The 23582-nt window shown below is 32.2% G+C and overlaps 5 protein-coding genes across 9 annotated transcripts; 2 read left to right on the top strand and 3 right to left on the bottom strand.

Annotated features, from left to right (window-relative positions):
• Positions 1-623: 623 nt before the first annotated feature.
• Su(sable) (suppressor of sable) lies at positions 624-7913 on the bottom strand. 3 transcript variants are annotated; one of them, XM_076902512.1, is made up of 8 exons: positions 7778-7913; positions 5246-5618; positions 4933-5158; positions 4498-4850; positions 4181-4403; positions 3770-4098; positions 3464-3692; positions 624-3382 (listed from the first exon to the last, which is right to left on the bottom strand). In XM_076902512.1, the coding sequence occupies exons 1-8, from the start codon at positions 7819-7821 to the stop codon at positions 1428-1430; spliced, it is 3732 nt and encodes a 1243-aa protein (XP_076758627.1). In that variant the 5' UTR covers positions 7822-7913; the 3' UTR covers positions 624-1427. The 3 variants fall into 3 exon arrangements, with proteins under 3 accessions (XP_076758627.1, XP_076758629.1, XP_076758628.1); XM_076902514.1 differs by having other exon boundaries at positions 3479-3692; XM_076902513.1 differs by lacking the exon at positions 7778-7913 and adding an exon at positions 6689-6988.
• A 1699-nt stretch (positions 7914-9612) lies between these two features.
• On the bottom strand, positions 9613-14620 carry Okr (DNA repair and recombination protein RAD54-like okr). Of its 2 annotated transcripts, XM_076902519.1 has the most exons (12): positions 14540-14620; positions 14270-14467; positions 14066-14180; positions 12473-12686; positions 12141-12327; positions 11865-12067; positions 11345-11787; positions 11008-11269; positions 10766-10931; positions 10255-10660; positions 10024-10187; positions 9628-9942 (listed from the first exon to the last, which is right to left on the bottom strand). In XM_076902519.1, the coding sequence occupies exons 1-12, from the start codon at positions 14614-14616 to the stop codon at positions 9750-9752; spliced, it is 2628 nt and encodes an 875-aa protein (XP_076758634.1). In that variant the 5' UTR covers positions 14617-14620; the 3' UTR covers positions 9628-9749. The 2 variants fall into 2 exon arrangements, with proteins under 2 accessions (XP_076758633.1, XP_076758634.1); XM_076902518.1 differs by lacking the exons at positions 14066-14180; positions 14270-14467; positions 14540-14620 and adding an exon at positions 12910-13117 and having other exon boundaries at positions 9613-9942.
• A 135-nt stretch (positions 14621-14755) lies between these two features.
• Positions 14756-17381, top strand: LOC143427977 (glutathione hydrolase 7). The gene is made up of 9 exons (XM_076902520.1): positions 14756-14908; positions 15279-15445; positions 15522-15679; positions 15739-15818; positions 15887-16159; positions 16255-16545; positions 16627-16693; positions 16763-16996; positions 17068-17381. The coding sequence occupies exons 1-9, from the start codon at positions 14890-14892 to the stop codon at positions 17276-17278; spliced, it is 1500 nt and encodes a 499-aa protein (XP_076758635.1). The 5' UTR covers positions 14756-14889; the 3' UTR covers positions 17279-17381.
• Positions 17382-17499: 118 nt separating this feature from the next.
• On the bottom strand, positions 17500-18866 carry Nac (GDP-fucose transporter nac). Its single transcript, XM_076902521.1, has 4 exons — positions 18744-18866; positions 18396-18600; positions 18189-18327; positions 17500-18121 (listed from the first exon to the last, which is right to left on the bottom strand). Exons 1-4 carry the CDS (start codon positions 18803-18805, stop codon positions 17532-17534), a joined length of 996 nt encoding a protein of 331 aa, XP_076758636.1. The 5' UTR covers positions 18806-18866; the 3' UTR covers positions 17500-17531.
• Positions 18867-19490: 624 nt separating this feature from the next.
• On the top strand, positions 19491-23277 carry Adipor (adiponectin receptor). Of its 2 annotated transcripts, none has more exons than XM_076902680.1 (7): positions 19491-19558; positions 20547-20814; positions 20890-20988; positions 21085-21256; positions 21348-21745; positions 21824-21988; positions 22070-23277. In XM_076902680.1, exons 2-7 carry the CDS (start codon positions 20572-20574, stop codon positions 22202-22204), a joined length of 1212 nt encoding a protein of 403 aa, XP_076758795.1. In that variant the 5' UTR covers positions 19491-19558; positions 20547-20571; the 3' UTR covers positions 22205-23277. The 2 variants fall into 2 exon arrangements, with proteins under 2 accessions (XP_076758795.1, XP_076758794.1); XM_076902679.1 differs by lacking the exon at positions 19491-19558 and adding an exon at positions 19872-20055.
• The last annotated feature ends 305 nt before the right edge of the window (positions 23278-23582 follow it).

Genomic DNA, 23582 nt, shown 5'->3' with positions numbered 1-23582 from the left:
TACAAGGAACAATAAAGAAACGTATTAGAATAATTGAAATGTACAAAGAAAAAGTTTTACTAGACTATAGTAAACTTTATTTTTTACAAATGTAATTTTCACTTTTTAGCTTCATAGGAATAATAATAGCAGTAATAGTAATAATAATAGTAATGATAATAATAATAGTAATAGTAATGATAATAATAGTAATAATAATAATAATAATAATAATAAAGAAAAATATTGATAAATTAACACTAGGTAATGACTGAACGATTCTCTAAATTTAAACATATGCTCTGTTTCTAATGATATTTCTCAAAGAGAAAGTATTTTTTGATCTACGTTTTAGAACAGAGAAATGTATTTAAAATCAATAATTATCGATAATTGCAATCATCGGGTAAAAATCCTTTCTAATATTGTAAAATCTAGATGATTATATTATAGAATTCATATCTATTTGAATATTTTTTTAATCTGGAGTCCCTAAAATTGTTAAATGAAAAAATGTTTTGATATATATTTATACCTCCCTTAATGCAAGTAAAAAAGTATGTTCATGTACAATTGTTTTCAAAATTCTTATAAATACATTAATTAATTTTCTTTACAAAATATTGCATTTTCGTACTGGATTATGTACTGTGTCATTTTATTGGTATTTCAATTTGCGATGATAATAGGCCTTAGGCCGTTCAATTGTTAATTTGTGTTGTACTCGTACTGTTACATAAACATAATTTAATAAAACTAATATATGCATCCTAGAAGCAAAAATTACCGCGAGCATATAAACCATATATATATAAATATATATTTGCATCTCTCTTCCTATATATGTATATATATATGTATATATTTGCGTTATTTACAATACACATGGAAGACATAAAAAAAGATATATAAATCATTCAGTGTAATCAAACGATTTTTCATTCACCATATCTTATGTGTTAAATGTCTTTTCAAATGGATGAAGATTATTTCAATATATACAGATACATATTTTCGCTCAAAATTTAATTTTGTTATTATCCATCGTGTAATAGTTATATTTTGTATGCTTCTGTGCATGTAGAATATTATTTATATTTTTTAAATAAAATATAGAGCGTCATGTAATTATGAGCATTACTCACACCATATTCACTGGTACATATAGACTTCATACAAAGAAATGCTTGAAAGTAGCATGTAATTCATGTACATTTTTAATAATTCCTTTTTTTTGTTTGCTTAAATATCTATTTTCCTTTCTTTCCTGATATTTAATTATTAGCGAGCATTTGACACCATGTACAATTGACATGATCAAAAAACAATAAGATCTGGACCACCATAAAATCAATGCATCATTAATGCATGCTGTACAAATTTAAATTAGAATGAAAACTATCACCAGGTACTTCGATTATGTACCTACACGAAATTGCTTATTGCCATTAATTGTTAGTCACAATATTGGTCCTATTTCGATTCCGTCGCCTAATTCGCCCGCCACGTCTATTTTGGTTTGTTCCACTCCATTCAGGCCCGTCCATACCGAAGCTTGGATTCGGGCCGTTTGGATTGAACCCCATCATATCAGAATCTGGTGGTACCGGACCAGGACCAGGACCAGGACCAGGACCAGGACCAGGACTAAAATTGTTAAAATTACCACCGGAGTACGTTGGCGCGCCATCATACGAAGAATTAACATCCGGCCCAAAGCCTACGCCAGGTGCTGGACCTAATAAACCTGCCCCGTTGTTACGCTGAATGTTGAAACGCGGATCAAAGTTCATCTGATTCTGAGACACAACTGGTCCGTTCATAGGCATACCCGGAGGTATGTTGGACATTCCCGACATACCCATTGGTGGTATATTTTGAGGGCCCATAGGTGAATTCATCATGGGTCCCATTGGACCCATATTCCCGAGCATCGGATTTGGACCCATAGGCATCATGGCTTGCCCACCTGGCATACCTTGTGGCCCAGGCATACCCTGCGGGACAGACATTCCACCAGGACCCATTCCCATATTCGAGCCCATTTCTATGGGCGATTGCTGTACACTTTTCATCATGGAAGCATTTACGTTTTGAGAAGATAAATTGGAAGCTTCGAGAGCTTTTCGACGAGGATCAGATCGAATCTGTGGAGGTGACTTGGGAGTGGCTGGTTTAACCGGAGGTGGGGACATGGGGGAATCGGCCAGTTCCACTTTACCGATTCTGAAAATCTTTCGTAACCGTGGGTCGTACTTCACCTGTGCGTCATTTTTGCTGAGTTTAAGACCTGTGTAATCCGGTCTTGGTATATCAACGACGTACACTTTATACGTCATCGGTGGGTGCGAAGAAATGCTCGCGTCGATTTCTGTGCATGGTACGTGTGACGGTGCCGGTTTGAAGGGTAACATTTGACGTAAATCAACATCAGATTTCGTGGATGAATCGGTAAACCCTGCTCCGACAACTCGTAAATCTGTATCTCCAAACCCAGTTTGAAATTGTTGCCTAAAGTCCATATCTTTTCTTCTAAGATCTTGATCCGTTTTAGTTCGTAGGTCTGTGTCCATATTAGTATCGACAGCAGTAATACCAGAACTATAGATGCTTGTTTCCAATCTAAGATGTTTGGATTCTTTTTTACTGTCCATCGTACTTGGACTGCTTGACTTCTGTTCATCTCTACGTTGTCTGGGATCTCGAGACATGCGGGGATCTCTGGACAAAGGAGCAGTGCTCGTTCCAGGGGAGGAACGCGGACTCGATGTTTCATTTTCAATCTTCGTCAATTGATTCGATATATTAAACGATGTAGCATTCCCTATTTTATTATGAACGTTCGATTCATTAGATGATATTGTATCCGGTGAAGATTTAGTTTTTAACGGGTAATCTTGTGTACTGGTATTTTGTTGTACAGATTTACCCGTTGTTGTACTCTGTGCTTTTAATGTCGATAGTAACTTAGATACCTCGGCACTAATGTCTATTTTACTCAAATCTCCAAGTTTGTCCACAATAACGGCTGGTTGGGGTATGGTAGATGTAGAGCTTTGAAAGTCTTCTTTGATCACAGCATTCTGCGTTCTTTCTGTGGATTCATTCTCCTCTTTCGACGTGTCTTTATTGGAAAGAACTATCGTAAGATTTCCACTTTCATCGTCGTCGTCATCGTCTTCATCGTCCGAGTACCAGTCTGCTAATATTTTATCTGTGTTTCGCGGAGAACATTCGTCTTCTATATTTTTAAAACTATCCTGAGCAGCTCGTTGTTGCTGCTGAATACGCATGAACAATTCCTGAGCCTTTTTCGGTAAATGACTCGGCACTTCCTGTTCTTGTGTACACGGTGAAGAAGTGTCACGATGATTATTGCTTTCTTCGTGTACAGTGTTCGTTTCTGTAACAATTTAGATCAATTTCTTCTTTTATCCTCTTTATTTTTATTTTCATTTTACACGATAAGCGACAGTGATCCTACCTTTTAGTTCTGTACCTTTATCTTTCTGTTTATCGTCATCTTCGGTTGGCATTTCTATAACTAGATCTGTCTCTTCGTCCTGATCACTTTCTTCGTCAAACTTAGATTTAGTAAGATTTGCTACTTCATCGGCTATGCTAACAACTGGCGGAGGCTTCTTTACTTTTAATAATTGCCTTAAATCTATATCTTTTGAATTTTCAAGGATTGATGTATCTTTCTTTTTTGCCTGAAGATAAGAAAAATTATATAATGTTGGAGTTTTTGACAAAGATTTGCTGTATGAAATAAAACAATTATTTATACCTGCTCCAAAATTTCATCTTCCTCTACATCTTTTGTAAAATCTTCTCTATCTCTGACCTTATGTAAATTGGTTTTATTTGATTCAATATTATTAGCTTCAGTATAAAAATCCATATTTGGCATAGATTGTGGTATTAGCGGTTTTTGATGCAGCTGTTGTTGAGTTGCCAAACCCAACGCAGCATTAGGAATTTGTAGACCAAACTCATTGGCTGATTGTAATAGCATGATTTGTTCATATGGAACCCTGTCTTCATCTGAACCCCATCGAGTTTTCTTACCCGACGGTTTTCTTTCTCTAACGTTCTTCTGTTGTTGTGTTTGGTCTTCTATAGAAAATTTAGAAAATATATTGTTAGTATATATAAAATTAACTTTAGGAGGAATATGTGAATATATATTAATATATACCTTTTTCTTCCTTTTCATTATTTTTCTCCATCGTATTAGTCGGTGCAGGTACATTTAGCTCGAAAAGGCTTGGAATTTTCTGATTTGTTACTTCCTGGCCTTGTGCTAATGCTCTTGCCGTATTATTTATCATCAACATTGCTCCTTCTCTACTTAAACGCGGAAAATCTCCAAGAATCTCTTTTGGTGCGGTTTCTAAGTGTTTTAATAGGATTCCCTTCACCTGAACAAGTGTTTTACTTAATACAAATTTCTCTAAATTACATTACATACTTGAAAAAATGTATATTTAAGAAACTATGGTACCCTGTAATTACCTGTTCGTTTAAAGGTTGATGGGAAAATTTACAATTTTCTCCTTGATTACATTTTAATCCTGTATGGAAAAATTTACATGGAAAATCATGATGCATGTAAAGGCATTTATCTCTCTTCGCACAACAATCCATAAGGTAAAATTTACATAGCTCCATCTTTCTGGGTGGTAAAGCATTGTGCGAAAAAGGACAATCATCTCCTCTATGGCATTTCCCTTGCATGTAATAGACGCAAATAGCATCTGGATCTTGACTATGGTCATTATTTTGATTTCTTCGTCCGTTTCTATCATTTCGCATTTGACCACGTGTTTTATTCTTGCCCCCGCGTTCATTCTTACCACCTCTACGTCCTATGTGATAGAATCATCATTTATCGTTACTAATGAATAAAATAACTAATAGATATTAGATAAAGTTGATATATTACTGTACCTCCTCCTCCTCCTCTGGTGTTGCTACGTTTATTATCATTATCTCTATGACGATTAATATTAGGCCTATCATCATAATCTGAATTACTATCAAAATTTTCATGCTCATTTGTATGTCTTGGAGAACTATTCTCTTGCGAGTCTTTTCTAACAGGTGAAGCACCCCTGACGAATAACATTTCATCCTCGTCTTCATTAACATTCTCATCATCGCTCACCTTTCGTCTCTGTAAATCATGTAATCATAATGAGCCTAAGTAAAGCATTGTACAAATTAATTCAATATTTACTGACAACATTATTTATTACAAAACCTTTTGATCTTTATTACGATCTTCATCTCTTTCATCCCGTATCCTTTTCCTACTTTTATTCCTACTATTTTTACTCTTAGACTTAGAATCCTGATTCCTAGCACCGTCTTCCTCTAAAGCTGCCCTAATTGCTTTCTCTACATCTCCTGCCCAATCTTCTGTTGGGCTTTTGTACTTTAGAAATCTGTCATGCTTGCTACTCCCTTGAACGCTTGATTTTTTGTTCTTGTTAAACTTAGAATCAAAATTTTTGTTTTTTGGTATATCTGTTTTCGATACATTTTTATTAACATCATCGTTTGCTGGTGGTGGCATAGGTTCATCGTCTTCATCGGATGGAATTTCCCCATCTTCTAAGTCATTATCATTATTACTACACACACAGAAAAAATATATTATTAGCCAAGAATGTTCAATACATTCATTATGTTTGTCTTTTGTATATTTTGTGTTAATATAGTATCGTACAATTATTCTTATAAAGGACAAAAGTATGAAGCATTCAATGCTTGTAATGATGACAAATGCTATATTTAAGTTATAGTATCAATTAAGATTTTCTCCTAATTGTTAAAATAGGCATTTCAAGTAACTCTATACGTAAAGAAATTTATTTTGTAACATTAAGTTAAAAATGTGAATGAGCTAAATTATGTAGATGTAATCATCTTAAATATCTTTTGCACTTTCTAGGACTGCTATTTTTATATCCATTTTATTCTCAGAAGCAAAATTGAGAATATGCATTTTTATTTCACCTTAATACCATCATCATTATCATTATCATCATCATCATCATCATCATCATCATCATCATCATGTATAAGTACTTAAAGAAGAAACGCAAAATGCAGTTCTTCGCTAAAGTAAACAAGAAGTTATCATAGGAAAATTAGTCTGTGCTTGTAAAAGCTGTCAAGGACATTATCGGCAATGGTCATTAAATACATCGCAGGTTGAATGCTGAATAAAAGAACATCGAACTTTGATCGAACAGAGTATAGCTGAAAGGAGCTTCCGCTACTAGTTGACCTGAAAACATTAGCTGCTTTGGGAGTCGACTAAGCGACACGTTGTAGCACAGTAAGCATCGATCGATACAACTTCGAAACACATAGTCAATGTAACATATGGTTGGAAAATAATCGTTTTCTCGATGCCTCTTCCGCCTGTAATCTACTTAAAGAATTGTACCCCTCTCAGAGATATGAGATATGATGATGTTTCTATGTTGAATCGCGCAATCCATAAAAGCACAAAATTTCAATATAGAGAAGAAAAACCCATATACAATAAAGCGTATAACCACTCCCATATTTACAATGAATGTACAAATATAAATAGTAGAAGTAATTATAGGCACTACAAATTTGTTAAATTAGCACAGTAAAAACGCACCATCTGCATATCATGTAGGTAAATAATAAATTGGAATATCCTTACCCACAAATTCCGTTCATTATTAGCATCATTATCATCATCAACAACTATCATAATTCATCATCATCGATGCGATAGCGTGAACGTAAAACATCGATATAGAATAACACATTATTTTTACAGCATATCTCATTGTCATCGTTACAGCATTGCTAACAGTGCGTACAACATTTTTTGATATCGTAGCGTCAGAATTTCTTCGCGTGTAGACCTCGTTTGTCTCATTCATTCACGTGCATATATATGTATGTACGATACGGTACACATGTGTATGTATGTATCTGACTATATATGCCAGAGCATATCACACGTACGTGTATAAATGTACTCTGAGTGTGTGTATGTGTGTGTGTGTGTGTATGAGTCTCTGTGTAAATATACCATATGTATGTATGTATGTATGTATGTCTGTCCTACTCCCCGAAGATCACGTGCATATTTTTTTAGATACATGTGCAACTTGGATCTAAAAGATAAATTTATACTCTTAATTCTTCATGCTCCTAAAATTGCATCGTTAGATTCACAGCTTTGTAGTTATGCTCAGGCATAACTACATGAATATACGGTAGCACGAATATTTATATACACGCAGCTATGAATCATTAAGAAGCTAAGTGGTCTTTGTATTATTGCTTAGTTTCAATATCTATTGGCATCTAGGTAGTAACATTTTTCATTGGACTTGTAAATAAAAATGGCATTCACTTTTTATACTACTTCCTATTTATGGAAATAATTGAAACAATTTCTTGATGACGAAAATGACCTTGACCCTATGAATGGTGCCAAGGCACTCTATCGTCGAAACGATTGGTAATTCTATAAAGTAGCTGGCTTAATTTCAGAGCAATGAAGAACCATAAGAAGACACGAGAGAGAAAAATAATCAAGTTACATGTATCCGAACAGAGTATATAATAATGGGTTCGTTATTTAGTTGTTTTCTCACAGTGCCAATGGTATATACCGAACGAAAGCGGGGGACAGCACGGAGCTTCCGGAGAGGGGGGTCAACGTGTAACGTGAGTGGTAGTAACAGTCATAAAATTTCGACTGCTTTGTTGGTGAATAAAAAATGTGGAGGCAAACCTTTGGATTAGAGTCTCAGCCGCGGAAACACTCTCTAATGCCATTGTTTTGTCCCGATCGATCGTGTTTTGTACCGTATGATATAGCACTGTGGCCCGACGATGATCATTCGATCGATTGACGCGACCACACTCGATGGCTCTTTGCTTGCGAAATAATCGCGTGCCTGAATTCTAGCATTTGAAATTTTGAAAATACTTGTTACAGGACACAAATTAGCCTACAGAATGTATTTCATGTATCTCTCCGTTTCTCTTTCTCTCTTGCGCGCATGCGCGCACCAACAACCAAATCTATTAGCTTTTATTAACGTTTTCTGCCCTTTTTCCCCCGGCCTTTGTTACGCCCCTGTCCTTTTCTCTCGAATAATCTTCTCGCCTATACACAACAGGCTATCTCGTAACTAAAGTCGTTTTTATTCTTTGCTTTATCCGGGATACTATTATTGCACTTTGGATACTTCGGTGAAGTATAGATTTCACTGTCTCCCGTCTCCTTGGCTATCAAATATCGTTAAATGGCGCGATCTTACCACTGCAACGTCATTCTTGCTTGACGTGGCATATGGCTGACCGACGATTAGCTCGTGGGCGTTTTATAATCTCTTTCCGATATGGTTGTGATGCATCGAGTTGCGAGAATGCAAGATAATTAAATTAGTACGAAATATGAAATACGCGAGCGTAATCTCTAATACGCAGCCCGTAATTGAACAAAAATAGGAAAAGCGTGTTTCCGAGTAGACGAATTTAAGCCTCGTGCGTAGAATACGTTATCGGTAAAGGCGGCGGCGTAGCTTCCACTTTAACGAATCCGGTCCCGTAATATAATAACAGCGCTCTTTTCTGGGTTGAAAATTATTGGGAGAGAGAGAGATAGAGAAAGGGAGCGACGAATCGATCTCGCCTTGCGTGTTAAAAACAACTGCGAGTTAATCGGACGCGCGTCTGTTATTAGCGCGATAGAATTTTGTCAAAAAAAGAATTAAATCCACGGACTCGTCGCGATTCCTGTCTCTCCTGGATGGATGACAGCGTATACGTCTCTCGTTATGTACTTCCGCGTTAGAGATTTATCTCAGCAAAAGAAGAACATATGTATTATGAACGAGACTAGTCGCAGGCAGGCGAAAAGTACGATGGTCGGACAGAGCGTACTACTATGTCAGCAGATTGTATAAAAATGTATCAATTATGAGACGATGAGCGAAAACTTCAAAGATCAAACTAAACATGGCCACATCTGGAACTATTCTGAGCGGGCAGCTGCACGAAACCTCGGAAGAAGGGCGAGCGAACGGTACCAAGCTGGGAGGGAAAGGAACGCTGATCCCATCCCACCAATCAGAGCCTCTCTTCGACGATCACGTGTTCCCTTCTCCATTATTTGCATTCCCCCACTCTGATTTCCTCTCACTTCCCTACTTTTCTTTATTGCTTCTGTTTATGTGGAGCAAATTCCTTAAGTCTTCGTGACCCTTGCTTTTCTACGCACAACTCGTCTGAAAGCGAGCTTACAGATTTATTACTCGTATCGAAAACATTCCGTCTTACTTTTCATTTTTCTCTACACAGGCTTCTCCAAATTGCCCCGTGTCTTATAAACTTTCTACCAACAAGGCGAAACGTCTTTTCAAATATTCTACTTTTTTTCTATTCTAATCACATTTCAATTAATACACTTCAATTAATAGTACTATTAGTCGTATATTTTTTTAATTATATTGCTAGTACAACAAAAAATAGTAACTTGCAAGATATTACGTGTATAAAAATTTTCAATGAGTATGAATGGTCCTTTATAAACTAAAATTTATATATTATATAGTTATTGTAGAATAATAATGTAACTTTTATTATTAAACAAATATATATTTCTTATTGTGCATTTCTTTATACAAACTTTAAATCTAAATAATGTCATGAAAATATGACATTGCCAAAAAATATCCTTATTTGTAAATTTATGAATTTCATGTAACTTGTTCGTGTGAACGATGGTGGAAGACAAATGAAATTCCACTTGACCAGCATTGTCGTAATGGTATGTCTGGCAAATTTCGTGGATTATGGGCATGCCTCCAATCTGATAAATCAGAATTGCAGTCCGATTGTTCAGATGGTCCCTTTACTTCTATTCCATTGATACACCTTTTACATTTGAACCTAAATACACGAGTTAAAAGAAGCGTATCATTAATAATTGTTCATGTAAATGTTTATAACTTTTTTATTATTTTAACTTACTTAGAGTGGGTATCCGATACCGTATTTTCCTCTAATTTAAACAAGTCACGTAAATCGTTCAACGTAAAATGTCTGGCAACGTCTTCTTCCTGATCTACTACCGTTGAACTTAATGCTTTTTTATGTGCCTGTCGTTGAAAAATCTTCTCTTCGATAGTGCCGGTCTGTAATGTATTAAAATAAAGACGTAACGCCACAATAATTAGGTATAAGAATTATTTTTTTACATACACAAAGAAAACGATACACAAAACAGGGCTTTTTCTGGCCATCCCGCCATACTCTAGCCATAGCTTGATCATCATTTGCAGGGTTCCAGTCAGGATCGAACATGACGAGACGATTCGCACCAATTAGATTCAAGCCACAACCTCCAGCTTTAGAACTAAGCATGAAAATAAAATCGTTGCTGTCTGGGTCGTTAAATTTATCTACCACTTTTGATCTTTTTTTAATGGTCATAGTGCCATCCAGCCTGACATAGTTATAAGAACGTTTATGACATAGTTTTTCAAATAAGTCAAGAGTTTGTGTATAATTCGACACCAACACAATTTTGTCATTCGTCGTTGTTTTAATAGATGCCAAAAGACAATCTAATACCATTAGTTTTCCAGATAATTCTGGCCGAACTTCTCTATAAGTAAAATTATAAATATAAAAATTATTCTAGAGAGAGGGAGAGAGAGAGAGAGAGAGAGAGAAAGAGAGAGAATGCTTACAAGTGTACAAAATTACGTACTTGGTACTATAATTTGCTGGTATTAATTTTGCAGCATTTTCAAATCCTTCACTTTTTCCTAATATTTTGTCATATACTAAATCAGGATGGTTACACAATTTTTTCAAAAGTGTAATTGCTGAAAGCGCGGAAAGAGTTCTTCCTTTCTTGGAATTTTCAGAATCTTCTATAATAAAAAATGAATACACGTTAACTAACTTTAACGCGATTACAAGTGTAGCAACAAGTTTTCTATAACAAACCTTCCATTGATCTTTTAATACTATCACTTTGTATAAAACTTTTATAAAGGTCAGCTTGCAGTTGTCCCATTTTTATACAAACCACTAATTCGTATTTCAAAGGTAAATATTTAGAAAGTAAAGCACTAGTACGTCTAATAAGACATTTGTTCACGATGGTTACCAATTCGGTCAAACGTTCTTGAGCAAGTTTGCGTTCAGCATCTGTTGCACCTGCATCTTGACCGCGTAAAATTGGTATTTCGAATTTTTTTCGAAATTCCTAAAGAATAAAATTTTAATAATATAAATGATTGAAAAATATTCTTTTTGAAATATCACTAATTTCACAACATACCTGAGCAGTTCCTAATAATCCCTGATTAACAAAATGTACAAGTGAAAAATATTCCAGTAAATCATTCTGTATAGGTGTTCCACTAAGCAACACCCTTCTTTTAGCTTTCAAATTTATAAGTGCCTGATATGTTTGATTTTCTGAATTTTTTAAGCGATGCCCTTCGTCGCATAATACAAGTCCCACTTCGTCTTGATGAAGAACATGCGCGTGCAAGCGAAAAGTTTCGTAACTGATTATTAAAATAGGATTTACACATCGGCGGCCATAAGTTTTCATGAATCCAGTGAGTTTTTTGTCTATATCTGCTTTGTTTCCACCATCGATAGCTAGTGGTTGAACTCTATTTTTTAACCATTTGAAGATCTCATTGTACCAATTCTTAACTAGTGAACTCGGAGCAACAATAATAGCTTTTTCTATAAGTGGTTTAGCTTCAGGCCCTTTAAAGTAGAACTAGTAATTTAATGTTGGGTATTAGAGATTATTAATATCGAGTATTAAGATAGCATTAATTTACCTTGTTTTAAAAGAGTCCACAGCAAAGTTATGCATTGCAAAGTCTTCCCAAGACCCATTTCATCTGCCATAATACATCCATAAGCACCTTCTATTCGTTTTCCTGTTACACATTCATACATAAACTTCACACCTTCACGTTGATGAGGTCTTAAAATGTTACATAGCAGAGGATCTACTACTACGTGCACAAGCTGATCACATCTGAAGTGAAAATGTATTTATTACAATACTAAATTCATAGATACATAGAATACATAAGATACTTTCTACTCACGAATCTGTTTTTAATTTTTCATGTTCAGATAACTCAGGGGGTGAATAAACTATAAGTGCATTAGCTTCATCAGGATCATGTAAAGGTCTACGAGGACCAGACAAACGTATACCCAAACAACGACCTGATAATTGGTAACCAGGAATTGGTATTTTAAACGGTTTACTAAGTAGTTTCTTTACTCTCTCTTCCTAAAAATTAAATATAAACTTTAAATTATACATCATAAAAACATGATTATAACAATGTTAAATAAAATAAACTGACATCCTTTAATTCTGGATTTTACACTATATACAGACAATATATTTTTACTTAATTTATAAAAATACTTGCATGTTCGGAAATAACTTCTTGCGTCGCTTGTACATCATTAGCAGAAAGAGTAACTGCTTTGTACTCTGGTATTTGTACTGTTTTGACATTACGACAAACTTTTTTCTTTGGTTGACTAATTGGAGACACAACTGGAGTCAACCCCAAATTATTGGATACATCACTTAGCAGTGGACGCTTACCTCTTTGACTAGGAGCCAAAGATCGAATCTTAGATAGAATAACATAAAATTAAAGCTTTTCATATAATATAAGTAAATCTACTAATAATCTAATAATGAAATCTAATATGGCATTAACAATACAAAACGTAATAAGCATAAAAATATGTTCAAATGGTAAAATATAACAAATGCCCGAGATATTGATTTTTACAATTTTTATGTATTGATCTTCATAATTATAAACTTTTAATCAAGTTTATAAAACTTACCATCATGAATTAACCTCCACCTGTTACAAGCCTTCAATTCAAGATACTTCATTTCGTAACAATTAAATATTATATGTTGTTATTTATATTTAATTTATTGAATGCATTTCTAATGCGATTCAAATAATAATAAACACACGTACATGAACAGTGTGACAACATTTAGAAAAATTTCGGTTATAATAACATTTGTTGCGATTCGATTTGAGCACACCTAGTGTTCATAATTAAAAGCTACTGCAGCCTTTTCCCTAATTCATTAAAAATCCTTCAAATTGATACTTATCAAATAAATTAAACCTAATATGCATTAATTTTTCCAATTTTCCCAATTTTCAGCAATACTATCAATTATAACTCTGTCGTTGTATCATTAATTTATTTAAAAATAAAAAAAAATACATATATAAAATATTTGTATCTTAGCAGAGTAAGATTATAAAAATATTTATTGTTCTTTAAGTGTAGAAATAATTAAGTAGAATTACGATTCTGCAAATATGTCACTTAAGAAATTAGTACTTAAATTATCGTCATCACTATCATCATCCCTTACTATATATTTATTATATTTCATACTTGGAATATTAAAAGTGCATTTAGTGGGTTCATATAATTCAGGATTATTATTGGGTTTTATGCCATAAGTGTCTTCTAGAAATTCTAATACTGTTGTTTTATTCTGTAAATTGTTGAAGAATATCCTATGCTTTTTGGGAAGTAATTTTTCTAACATAAATACTAGGTGATGATGAAAATATATAAACTGAGTTGGTATTGTCGATGTAATATCCAACCAATCTTGTATACAATCAAGAGGCGTAACTGAATATCCAGAAAAGAGAGCCGGATTCGTTAAGATACCTCTTGCCGACATCACTGCATCACAATTACTTTCTCTGTACAAGTTCTCTGCACTTTCTAAATTTTTAACATCTCCATTAGCAATAAGAGGTAATTTCACGTTGTCTCTTACTAATTTTAAATTGTCTAAATCAATCGGTTCACACCTCATTTCCGGAGTTCTGGCATGAACAGTAAGAAATGAAACACCAGCTTTCTCAAGAGTTTTACAAAATTGGATAGTCTTTTGAATATCTTTTAACAATCGTATTTTTACAGATACTGTAAAAGGATGCGAAATACGATTTCTCACTTGATATACCAAATCTTTTACAAGATTTGGTTTTTTGAGCAAATCAGCACCATATCCTTCTTTTATTGCCCAACGTTGAGGGCAACCACAATTCAAATCGACTCCATTACAGTACCTAATACAAAAGAAGTTGATTTATTAAATATGAAAACCTATAATCATTCGCTATTTAAAGGTGAATTTAACACTGCAATAAAAACTCACGGAGCAACCATCTCTGCTGCATTAAGAAAATCATGTACATTCTTAGCAGCGAATTGAACAACTAGTGGTTTATCCATGTCCATAGTTGAAAATTCATTTTCCCTGGCTTTTTCAGATTGTACAAATGAATCGGCTAAGATCATAGGTGTGAAACATATATCACAATTGTACCGTCTTACCAACGTCCTAAATTGTAATCTATACAAAGGTACTTCAAGTTATTGTTATACATTTAATAAATAAAACTAATATAATAATTTATATACTCACTTGCTATATCTAACCATTGGTGCGCATACCTTTGTCATCTTTGGTTGCTTTAATACTTCTACTATATCAATTGACATTTTGATTATTAAATGTATACTAATTTTTGGTTGAATAATAGCACACACATGTGCATACATTGACAATTGTTGAGAATCAAATAAACTTTTTAAAATAGTAGTATGTAGATGTAGCGCTTTGAAATAATGCAGTGTTTCATTAGTATTAAAATCAGGTCAAATTTACAGTTAGAAAAACACAATGTATTTACTTGCATAGTCCCCACATTATTAAACAATTTTATTGATATTTAGCACTTTTTATTCAAATGTGAATTCATATAAGTATTCACAATGCGCTATAACAACTCTCGTATGTACTATTTTATACATTTTTCTGTTATAAACATTTGCAAATTCGTCTATAATGTAATAACCTTATTACATTCACTGTTTACTTACATTTATGTTCATAAATTTACTACTTTAACCATAATTTTTTTCATGCACTTACACATTAATGCAGATCAGAAATTTAATATTTTCTATAACTATTTGTTATATATATTTTTAACAGTTCGTTTTTAACCTATATACATGTATATCACTTTTCTCGAAGTAATTTAATTAAATATTTTTTAATTCTTTATACATGAGAATGTTATTACTGTCGTAATTACTATTTTAATTATATAAAGCCAGTTATTAGGCACATTCACATTAAATCTCTTTAATTTTGACAGGTCCTACAGAAGAATGCCCTTTAACAAAAGATAAAAGTTATAAATTCACGTTGAGTATGTATTGTGGAGATGGCTTAAAATTTATTATAAGCTGTTTCACCATTTTAACCATTTCTATCACAACAACATTAATTTTACAAATATTATATACCAATGGAACTCCACAGGTACATAAACTGATAAAAACAAAAATTATTACGTTCTAAAGTTATACTTGTCATTTACAATGCTATTATAAATTAGGATAAAGCTGGTATTCATGGTGCAGTTGCAACAGATTATACAAATTGTTCACAAATTGGAACCAAAATGTTACGAAAGGGTGGAAATGCGATAGACGCAGCTGTAGCAGCTACCATCTGTATGACAGTAGTAGCTCCGCATAAAACTGGTCTGGGTGGGTAAGTTACACATATGTTTTTATCAATAATTATTGTAATTTATAATTTTTATTTTATAGTGGTGGTTATATTATGATATACAATCATAAGGAACAGACAAATCCTATTATTATTGATTTTGCCAATAACACAATTGGAGGTACATATTAAAATATTACTTCGAAATGTATATTTAATTTTATCTTATTTACATTAATTATGAGACAGATAGGTTTGAACAAAATGTTGCACGGATACCAGCAGTATTACGGGGACTAGAATATGCACATACTCTAAGGGGCAAACTTCCATGGAGTGAAATCATTAAACCTTCAGTGTCTTTAGCCAAAGAAGGATTTGTTGTATCAAAAGAGTTAGCAACTGAAGTATCAAAGAATATCGATATTGAAACTCTTTATGGGCACCTTAGTGGAGGAGATGTATTAAAATTATATGATCTTAGTGATTTGTTGAATGCTGTGGCATCAGAAGGAACTAATGGTACAATACTTCTATGTATATGAGCCAAAATTAAATTACAATTTTAATACGGGAATATGAATATATTTTAATTCACTTACTTTTTTTCATTTCAGTATTATACAATGGAACTTTTTTACAAAAACTTTTACACGATAAAGTTATACTACCAAAGTTTGTTTCACAGTTACCAAATTATGAACCTAATGTCTATGTAGCAAAGAAAGCAAGCTTTTATGAACATGCAGTATATTATCCACCACATATATCACTGCTGGAACCAGTAATTGCAACATTACAAAATCTTAATATATCTGCTGAAAATGCATCTGCAATAGAGACACAAATTCATGTGGCTAAAGCATTGATAAATTCAGTGTCGATTTCATTACAATTGAAACAATATGGTTGGTTTAATTCCACTGTTTTCATTTTGAAGTATATATAAATTTCACAGCAATGCTGATTTTATGAAGTAAAAATTTTAGTTAAAGAAGAAAAATATACAGGAGTTATGGCAATGGATTGGGAAGATACTTATGTTTGTATTATAACGTTAGTATTATTATATTTTTATATATTTTACTGAATAAATTTAATAATGTAAATGTATCATTTGTGTAGTGGACTAAGCGCCCCATTTGGTCTTGGGCACATGTCCCATGCTGGTTTCTTGTTGGATAAAATTGACACTAATAATACATTATCCATGCTTGTTCCAATAATTTTTCACAATGAAAGAGCATTATGTGGATTACGTGGAGTATTTGGAACCGATGATATATTAATTATCGGACAATTATTATATAGTATTATAATCCGTCAATCAAACATTTCTGAAGCTATTGAGTATCCAAGGTAAAATAAAATAAATTTTACGTTTTAATAATTGTATAAGTTTTTGAACTAAATGAAATGCTTTTTCTTAGGTACTATTTCTCATCAGATGGACTTGCTATAGAAAATGATCAAAAATACTCTATAGATATGCTTATACGAAATCAATTAAATTTAATAACATCAGGATCACACGTGGATACTAACTTAGCATTAAAAAGCGTGAATGCAATCATAAAAAGGAAAGATCTAATGTCAAGTCATTCAGATAGTCGAGGAGGTGGTCTTGCATCAAGATTTTAATTATTTGTTTTTATTAAATATATTTCTATAACTTTTATACTTATAGTCAAGCATACAAGTAATGATAAAATAAAGTTTTTTAAACTTTATGAAATGGAAGAAATGATCAATAGTATATACTATTTTACAAAAATAATTCTATTTCTTAACTATTATTATACAAAATTTACATGTATAAATAGAATTTAATTTATACTATATTCATGTGCAAACACAATATTTAAATATTTTATACTCTATATTTTATATTTTGTCACACCTTTAGTTCGGTTTTGCCTTGTTTATATTCTTTAGTTAAATCAAGTTGCCTTAATCTAGCATACATAGCACTAGCACCAAGTACAATAAAATTACTTATCCACCACATGAGTGATTTTCTTTCGTTGTACCAATAAGTTGCTAAAACTGTTTGTGTACAAGCTTTGGCAGTTCCACTAATATTGTGTGTTAAAGGAGATGTTACTTTTATTTGAAGTGCTGTAGCATAGCCAATAGCAAACCCACAAATACCACCGATAATGATAGCCAACCAAAAATATGAAGATCCAATTTTATCATAATTATACACTGTAATATGTTCTCCATTAGTTATCATTAATGGAAGAAATATAATTACACTATATGCATTGTTGTAGTAAGACAGTAACCAAATATCTTGGTTTAATGTAGGAAGAACTTGTTTCATATGAATTGAATATAAGGAAAGAGTTAACGATCCTAATACACCAAAAATTACTCCCAGTACAGATAAAGAACCAGCAATATGTTCTTGGTCCACACCAAGCCAGAATCCAGTCACAATAAATGCGCAACATATAATGCAGTTTGTAGGAGTGGTCTGACCTATGGAAGCATTGCAATAAGCCATTAGATTCGTGTCAATTTTATTATTGTATGTAAAGATTCTTACCAAGTATAAGGTATGTGAAAATAACGTTAAACACAGTTGTCAACGAACGTCCTACATAATAAAATGCAACGTCAACATATTTTAAACACAAATTATTGGTTGCAATCATCGCAGTAAATAGAAGGGACAGTGGTAATACCTACAATCACAAGAATATATAAATAACCAAATTTTTGACTGTAATTTTGTTAAAAAATTATAATTCACCTTCCTGAGAGTTTCTTTGGTATATGGATTGCCATCAGGAAATTTAATATAGTTTGGAAACAACTTTGATAAATTACTAAGAATTATACAAATAATTAAAGATATTATACATTGGCACCAGGTAATGAAAAGCGGTGCATCCAAATTGATAGCATCACTAGATAAAAGAGCTTTATTTATAAATACTGTTAATATAGAGATCACCCTGAAAAAATATTTAGTTATACATTGAGAGTACGAAACTTATGATAAAGAACAACAGGAATATTTTGTATTAAAAAAAGAAAAAAGAGACTAAACTAATAACGATATAACAAAGTTCATTGAAAACCGTTTATTTAAACTTACCAATAAGTTGCAACTACAATAGCTATATATATAAATTTTGACATTCCAGTTTCTAATTGCATTTTATTAATCCCTTTTAATTAAAATTTATCCAAGTTGAATTTTATTTTAGAGGATCATAAATTATTGACTTTTTTCTTTTATTTGATGGTGCTTCATGCTTGAAATCAAGAAATACCATAAAGATAAGCATAGTTAGGGAATTTTACAGATTACTTTGATGCCATATTGGCTTTCTATCCATAGTTGTTCAATGTGTGAACTGCAATTATTGAGAACTAGATACTTGTTGGTCAGTTCAATTTTCGAGCGCCATATACATAGATTATATATTTTCTTTAGGTTAGGTTGTATGAATATTACATGTGGCAAGAAACTTCTTATCACACTATGATAACTAACTTGGCAATGGTCATTTTTTTGTATACATTTTAATGTGTGTATTGCTTGACAAGAGCGTTCAACACACAAGCATTTTTTCAATGTTTCTGTCTACACATAAATTTATCTCCTATACATCATCCATTTACAAATGGATGTATACATTATAACTGTAATTGTAATTTAAATAGAGATCAAACATAATTAATATTTTAAAAAGATATTATTTTTATATTATGTATACATATATGTATATATCTAATCTTGTAATTAGAATCTTATTTTAAGTGAATAGAACTCTATATTCTGTTTTGCAGTTAGAATATCTCTGATATTCAATTAGAGATAACGTTGTATAAGTATGTTGTACACATATATGTTATAATTTTCTCGTATATCTAGCATTACTTGTTGCGTTTCATATCGAAGCACATGTAAGTAACATTAAGTTATAAGCTTCGTTTCTTTTTCAATAATTTTTCAATTAATCTTACATTATTCAGAGAAGTGTATTACTCTTACTGGTGTAATATTTGCGTATTTGAATTAAATTTTATTCGATTTAAAAAGTACTATAAACTCAACAGACATTTATTTCTCTTTGACGTCGTGACAACAAAGTCAATAAGGACAGAATCGTTCACGTTCGATACAAATTAAATGACAGACACATTCACGTGTCGTTGTAAACTAAATCACCACCGAGAAACTGGTATAGCTACTAAGGTAAATGCTGCTGATACGCGATATCAGCAGGGTATTCGGGTATTTTCGACTATTGTCGCAACAATGGACAAACAGTACTAGAATTTGATAAAATCATTCCTGTCTCTCGAAAACATGTTTTGAATTATACCTGTTTATTTACAGTTGTAAAACTTCAAACATCTGCAGCGCAGATGTAACAGTTGGGAAAATTGTCGTACGACAGGTATATGTATGTTAAATATGTCTTCTATTCGATCGGTGAATGACAATATTTTTTGATAATCGTATGTACAATCGTGTTGATGCTTAGGAAACAATTGATTTAATTTTTCGTTTAACTCGAAGAAAAGTTTTCTTTTACATGTATTCGTGTCGCTAACTGCAATATCGCAGATTTTTCTTCACGATAGTAACGTACGTGTACATATATGTGCATTTATCATAATCGTTATATAAGAAGTCACGTCCTTTTTCAACTATTAATACTTTTATAAAAACGTGTTTTAGCAGTAATTAATTAATCGTACAACATTTAAATGTCGATTTGTATTCGCATGAACTTTAACAACACACATCTGATACACATCTGGTCATTGTAAAATGATACTTTTAAAATTTCATTTTATATGTATGTCTACATATTTTTATCAATTTATAGAGGAATCATTTAAATTGTAATACTTACTTTTTCAATTATTTTACATTTTTTTATAGAGATTAGTAAATAAAAATTTGCAAAATGTCACATTACGAGGATGTTATTATGGAGGATAAAATTAATGTCGAAAATGTAGTACCAGAATCTGAGATTCGGCACAGAATTCCATGGAGTGAACGTGTATTAAATAGTGAAGTACCAGGATTACACGAAGTTAAAGAGTTATTGGAAGACGACGATGAAAGTTGTCTGGCAGAAGAGGAAGATGGAGTTGGTTGCCCTTTGCCATCAACACCTGAAGATGATCATCTTTTGGATTGTGAGGTATTTAATCATAATTTAAAACTTGCGCTACATATCTTTCTCAAGATATATTAGTTTTAATGTATGATATCGCAGATGACAGAAGTATTAAAAGCTGGAGTTTTAAGTGATGAAATTGATCTTGGCGCATTGGCCCATAATGCTGCGGAGCAAGCAGAAGAATTCGTTCGCAAGGTAAATATAAGATATAAATGTATTCTTGTATTAAAAATTAAAGAATTACATTATATAATAGTTCAAATATTTATTAATAATTGTTTATCTTTAAAGGTTTGGGAAGCATCATGGAAACAATGCCACTTTAGAAACCTTCCAAAGTGGTTACAAGACAATGATTTCTTACATGCTGGTCACAGACCACCTTTACCATCCTTCTATGCCTGTTTTAAAAGTATATTTCGAATTCATACAGAAACAGGGAACATTTGGACCCATTTACTTGGCAAGCATATTTATAATTTGCTTTTAATGAAACTCTACCTTGTTTTTTTTAATCATTATTAACAAATTAATGTATTTCATTCTTTTCATAGGATGCGTGGCGTTTATTGGCATAGCTATATTTTTCATAACTAAACCTCCTACAGAAATACAATTGGAAGAAAAATTGGTATTCGGTACCTTCTTTGCAGGTGCTATTATGTGTCTAGGAATGTCGTTTGCCTTTCACACAGTACACTGCCACAGCGAATGTGTTGGAAAGTTGTTTTCGAAATTAGATTACTGTGGAATAGCTATGCTAATTATGGGTAGTTTTGTACCATGGCTTTATTATGGTTTCTACTGTGATTATCAACCTAAACTTATTTATTTGTCAGTGGTTGTAATACTTGGCGTAACGAGTATTGTTGTATCATTGTGGGAACGATTTGGTGAACCAAGTTATAGACCTTTAAGGGCAGGTGTTTTTATGGGATTTGGTCTTAGTGGGGTAATGTATAATAAGTGAAACGATAACTTGTGTTAAATTATGCATAATATTATATTATGATATTGTAATTTTCTTCAGGTAATACCAGCAGTTCACTATGCCATTGCAGAGGGCTGGTTTAAAGCAATCAGTCAAGCATCTCTTGGATGGTTAATATTAATGGGATGCTTGTACATTTTGGGTGCAATGTTTTATGCGTTAAGAGTACCTGAACGATTTTTCCCTGGCAAGTTTGATATTTGGGTAAATATTTCTTTTTATTCTGTTTCAAATGTGATTGGAAGTGATCAGTTCTTTGTATTATTAAATTATTATATTGTTCAGTTTCAGAGTCACCAAATCTTCCATGTATTAGTAATCGCAGCCGCTTTTGTTCATTACCACGGAATAACAGAAATGGCTATGCATAGAATGACAATAGGGGATTGTACAAATCCGTCGCAGGTGATAGCTTTTTAATTATGCAATGAGCATATAATATCATGTTGTTGGATTTCACTTTACGTACCTTTATCGAGACTTAAAAAAGATTCCTAAATCTTTGTGTCAGTAGATCTGTACTACAAAAGAACTGCTGGAAACAATATGAAATTAAGCAGCACAAGACTTTTCCTTCCAGTTTATTGTAATTAAAAAAATAATTTGAAATGAAACATTTTACAAAGATCCAATAAAAGTTCACACCGATGGACGACATATGATAACGAAGATTATTAATAACAAATTCATAAGAATTAATTGAATAAAATCTTTCACACTTTCGTAAATCTGAATCTATGGAAAACCTAGTTAAACTTTGTATTGAATACTAAGCTCAATGTTTGTGTGTGAAGCGTTTATCATGTTCACCAAAAATTTCCGCAGTACAAAGTAACGGATAATATAAGTATTTACACTTGTTGTTACTTCCTTTACGCAAATAATTTATTTAAAACAATGCGATTTATTTATGTACTAACTTTATTGTAACGTGAAAACGGATGAAATATGTTAAAAATATTATTTTATCGGTTGATAATGACTGGTCTCTTGTTTCGTGCAGTTCTCTTACTTATTCGAAACAAGTTAATGAAGAAACAGTGTAAAATACGAAACAGAGTACAGATATATTGCAACGAACAAAACTTAATATAAGTAAGATTTAGGAACTAATTGCAAATACAAATGATTTTATAGCATAAGCACTATAAAAATTGTAATATATTTTGAACACTGTTAAAACGATGAAAGCTATTTATTGTAATGATTGTGTGTGAATTATACAAATTCAACTTCTTTTGGAACACACTTACAACAGAAAGTAAAACACTGATTTAATTCAGTGTCTATATTAGAAATTTATTAAGTATGTACACTTCTCTGTGCGTTAATTTTTTTCTTTTCTATATTGATAGCAAGATTTCCATTTCTATCCGTGTTAGTTAAACTAACATTTATTAGTACTGTTCGTAAATGATTATTTACTATTTTTGTTTGTTTTATTTTTTTATATAAATCCATGTTCGTTATTTAAATATACACTTTTCATTGCAGATCTGTTGTTTTTTTTTTAGTATAAAAGATGTTGAATACTTCTGTTATTATAGGAAATACTTATATAAAGAGATATTGTTGAACTTTTTACATACATAATTCGTAATATTGGTAAATTAATAAAGAAGGAAATTATGAATTTCATATGTAAAAACACGATTATCCTACTTTATGTAATTTCCCAAAAATATATTTTTCTAAACAAATATTGTAGTACCATTTGTGAACTAATTGAATGTATTGGAAATAATCTTTATCCATTGTAATAAATGACAATCGATATACTTAAAGGTGAGAAAGTAGG

Source organism: Xylocopa sonorina, chromosome 10 (genome assembly GCF_050948175.1).
Source record: "Xylocopa sonorina isolate GNS202 chromosome 10, iyXylSono1_principal, whole genome shotgun sequence".
Classification (NCBI taxonomy): domain Eukaryota; kingdom Metazoa; phylum Arthropoda; class Insecta; order Hymenoptera; family Apidae; genus Xylocopa; species Xylocopa sonorina.
This window is presented reverse-complemented; position numbering and strand designations above follow the sequence as displayed.

Bases quoted from the DNA above. Each gene is read 5' to 3' on its own strand.
- LOC143427977 (XM_076902520.1), top strand. The intron at 16,694-16,762 runs GTTAGTATTATT...TCATTTGTGTAG, and splicing joins ACTTATGTTTGTATTATAAC to TGGACTAAGCGCCCCATTTG. The intron at 16,997-17,067 runs GTAAAATAAAAT...GCTTTTTCTTAG, and splicing joins GAAGCTATTGAGTATCCAAG to GTACTATTTCTCATCAGATG.
- Adipor (XM_076902680.1), top strand. From the start codon at position 20,572: ATGTCACATTACGAGGATGTTATTATGGAGGATAAAATTAATGTCGAA. The intron at 20,815-20,889 runs GTATTTAATCAT...ATGATATCGCAG, and splicing joins ATCATCTTTTGGATTGTGAG to ATGACAGAAGTATTAAAAGC. The intron at 20,989-21,084 runs GTAAATATAAGA...TTATCTTTAAAG, and splicing joins CAGAAGAATTCGTTCGCAAG to GTTTGGGAAGCATCATGGAA.
- Nac (XM_076902521.1), bottom strand. From the start codon at position 18,805: ATGCAATTAGAAACTGGAATGTCAAAATTTATATATATAGCTATTGTA. The intron at 18,328-18,395 runs GTGAATTATAAT...TTGTGATTGTAG, and splicing joins CCAAAGAAACTCTCAGGAAG to GTATTACCACTGTCCCTTCT. The intron at 18,122-18,188 runs GTAAGAATCTTT...ATGCTTCCATAG, and splicing joins TTTCACATACCTTATACTTG to GTCAGACCACTCCTACAAAC.
- Okr (XM_076902519.1), bottom strand. From the start codon at position 14,616: ATGTCAATTGATATAGTAGAAGTATTAAAGCAACCAAAGATGACAAAG. The intron at 10,661-10,765 runs GTACGTAATTTT...TTTTACTTATAG, and splicing joins CCAGCAAATTATAGTACCAA to AGAAGTTCGGCCAGAATTAT. The intron at 9,943-10,023 runs GTAAGTTAAAAT...TCGTGTATTTAG, and splicing joins GTATCGGATACCCACTCTAA to GTTCAAATGTAAAAGGTGTA.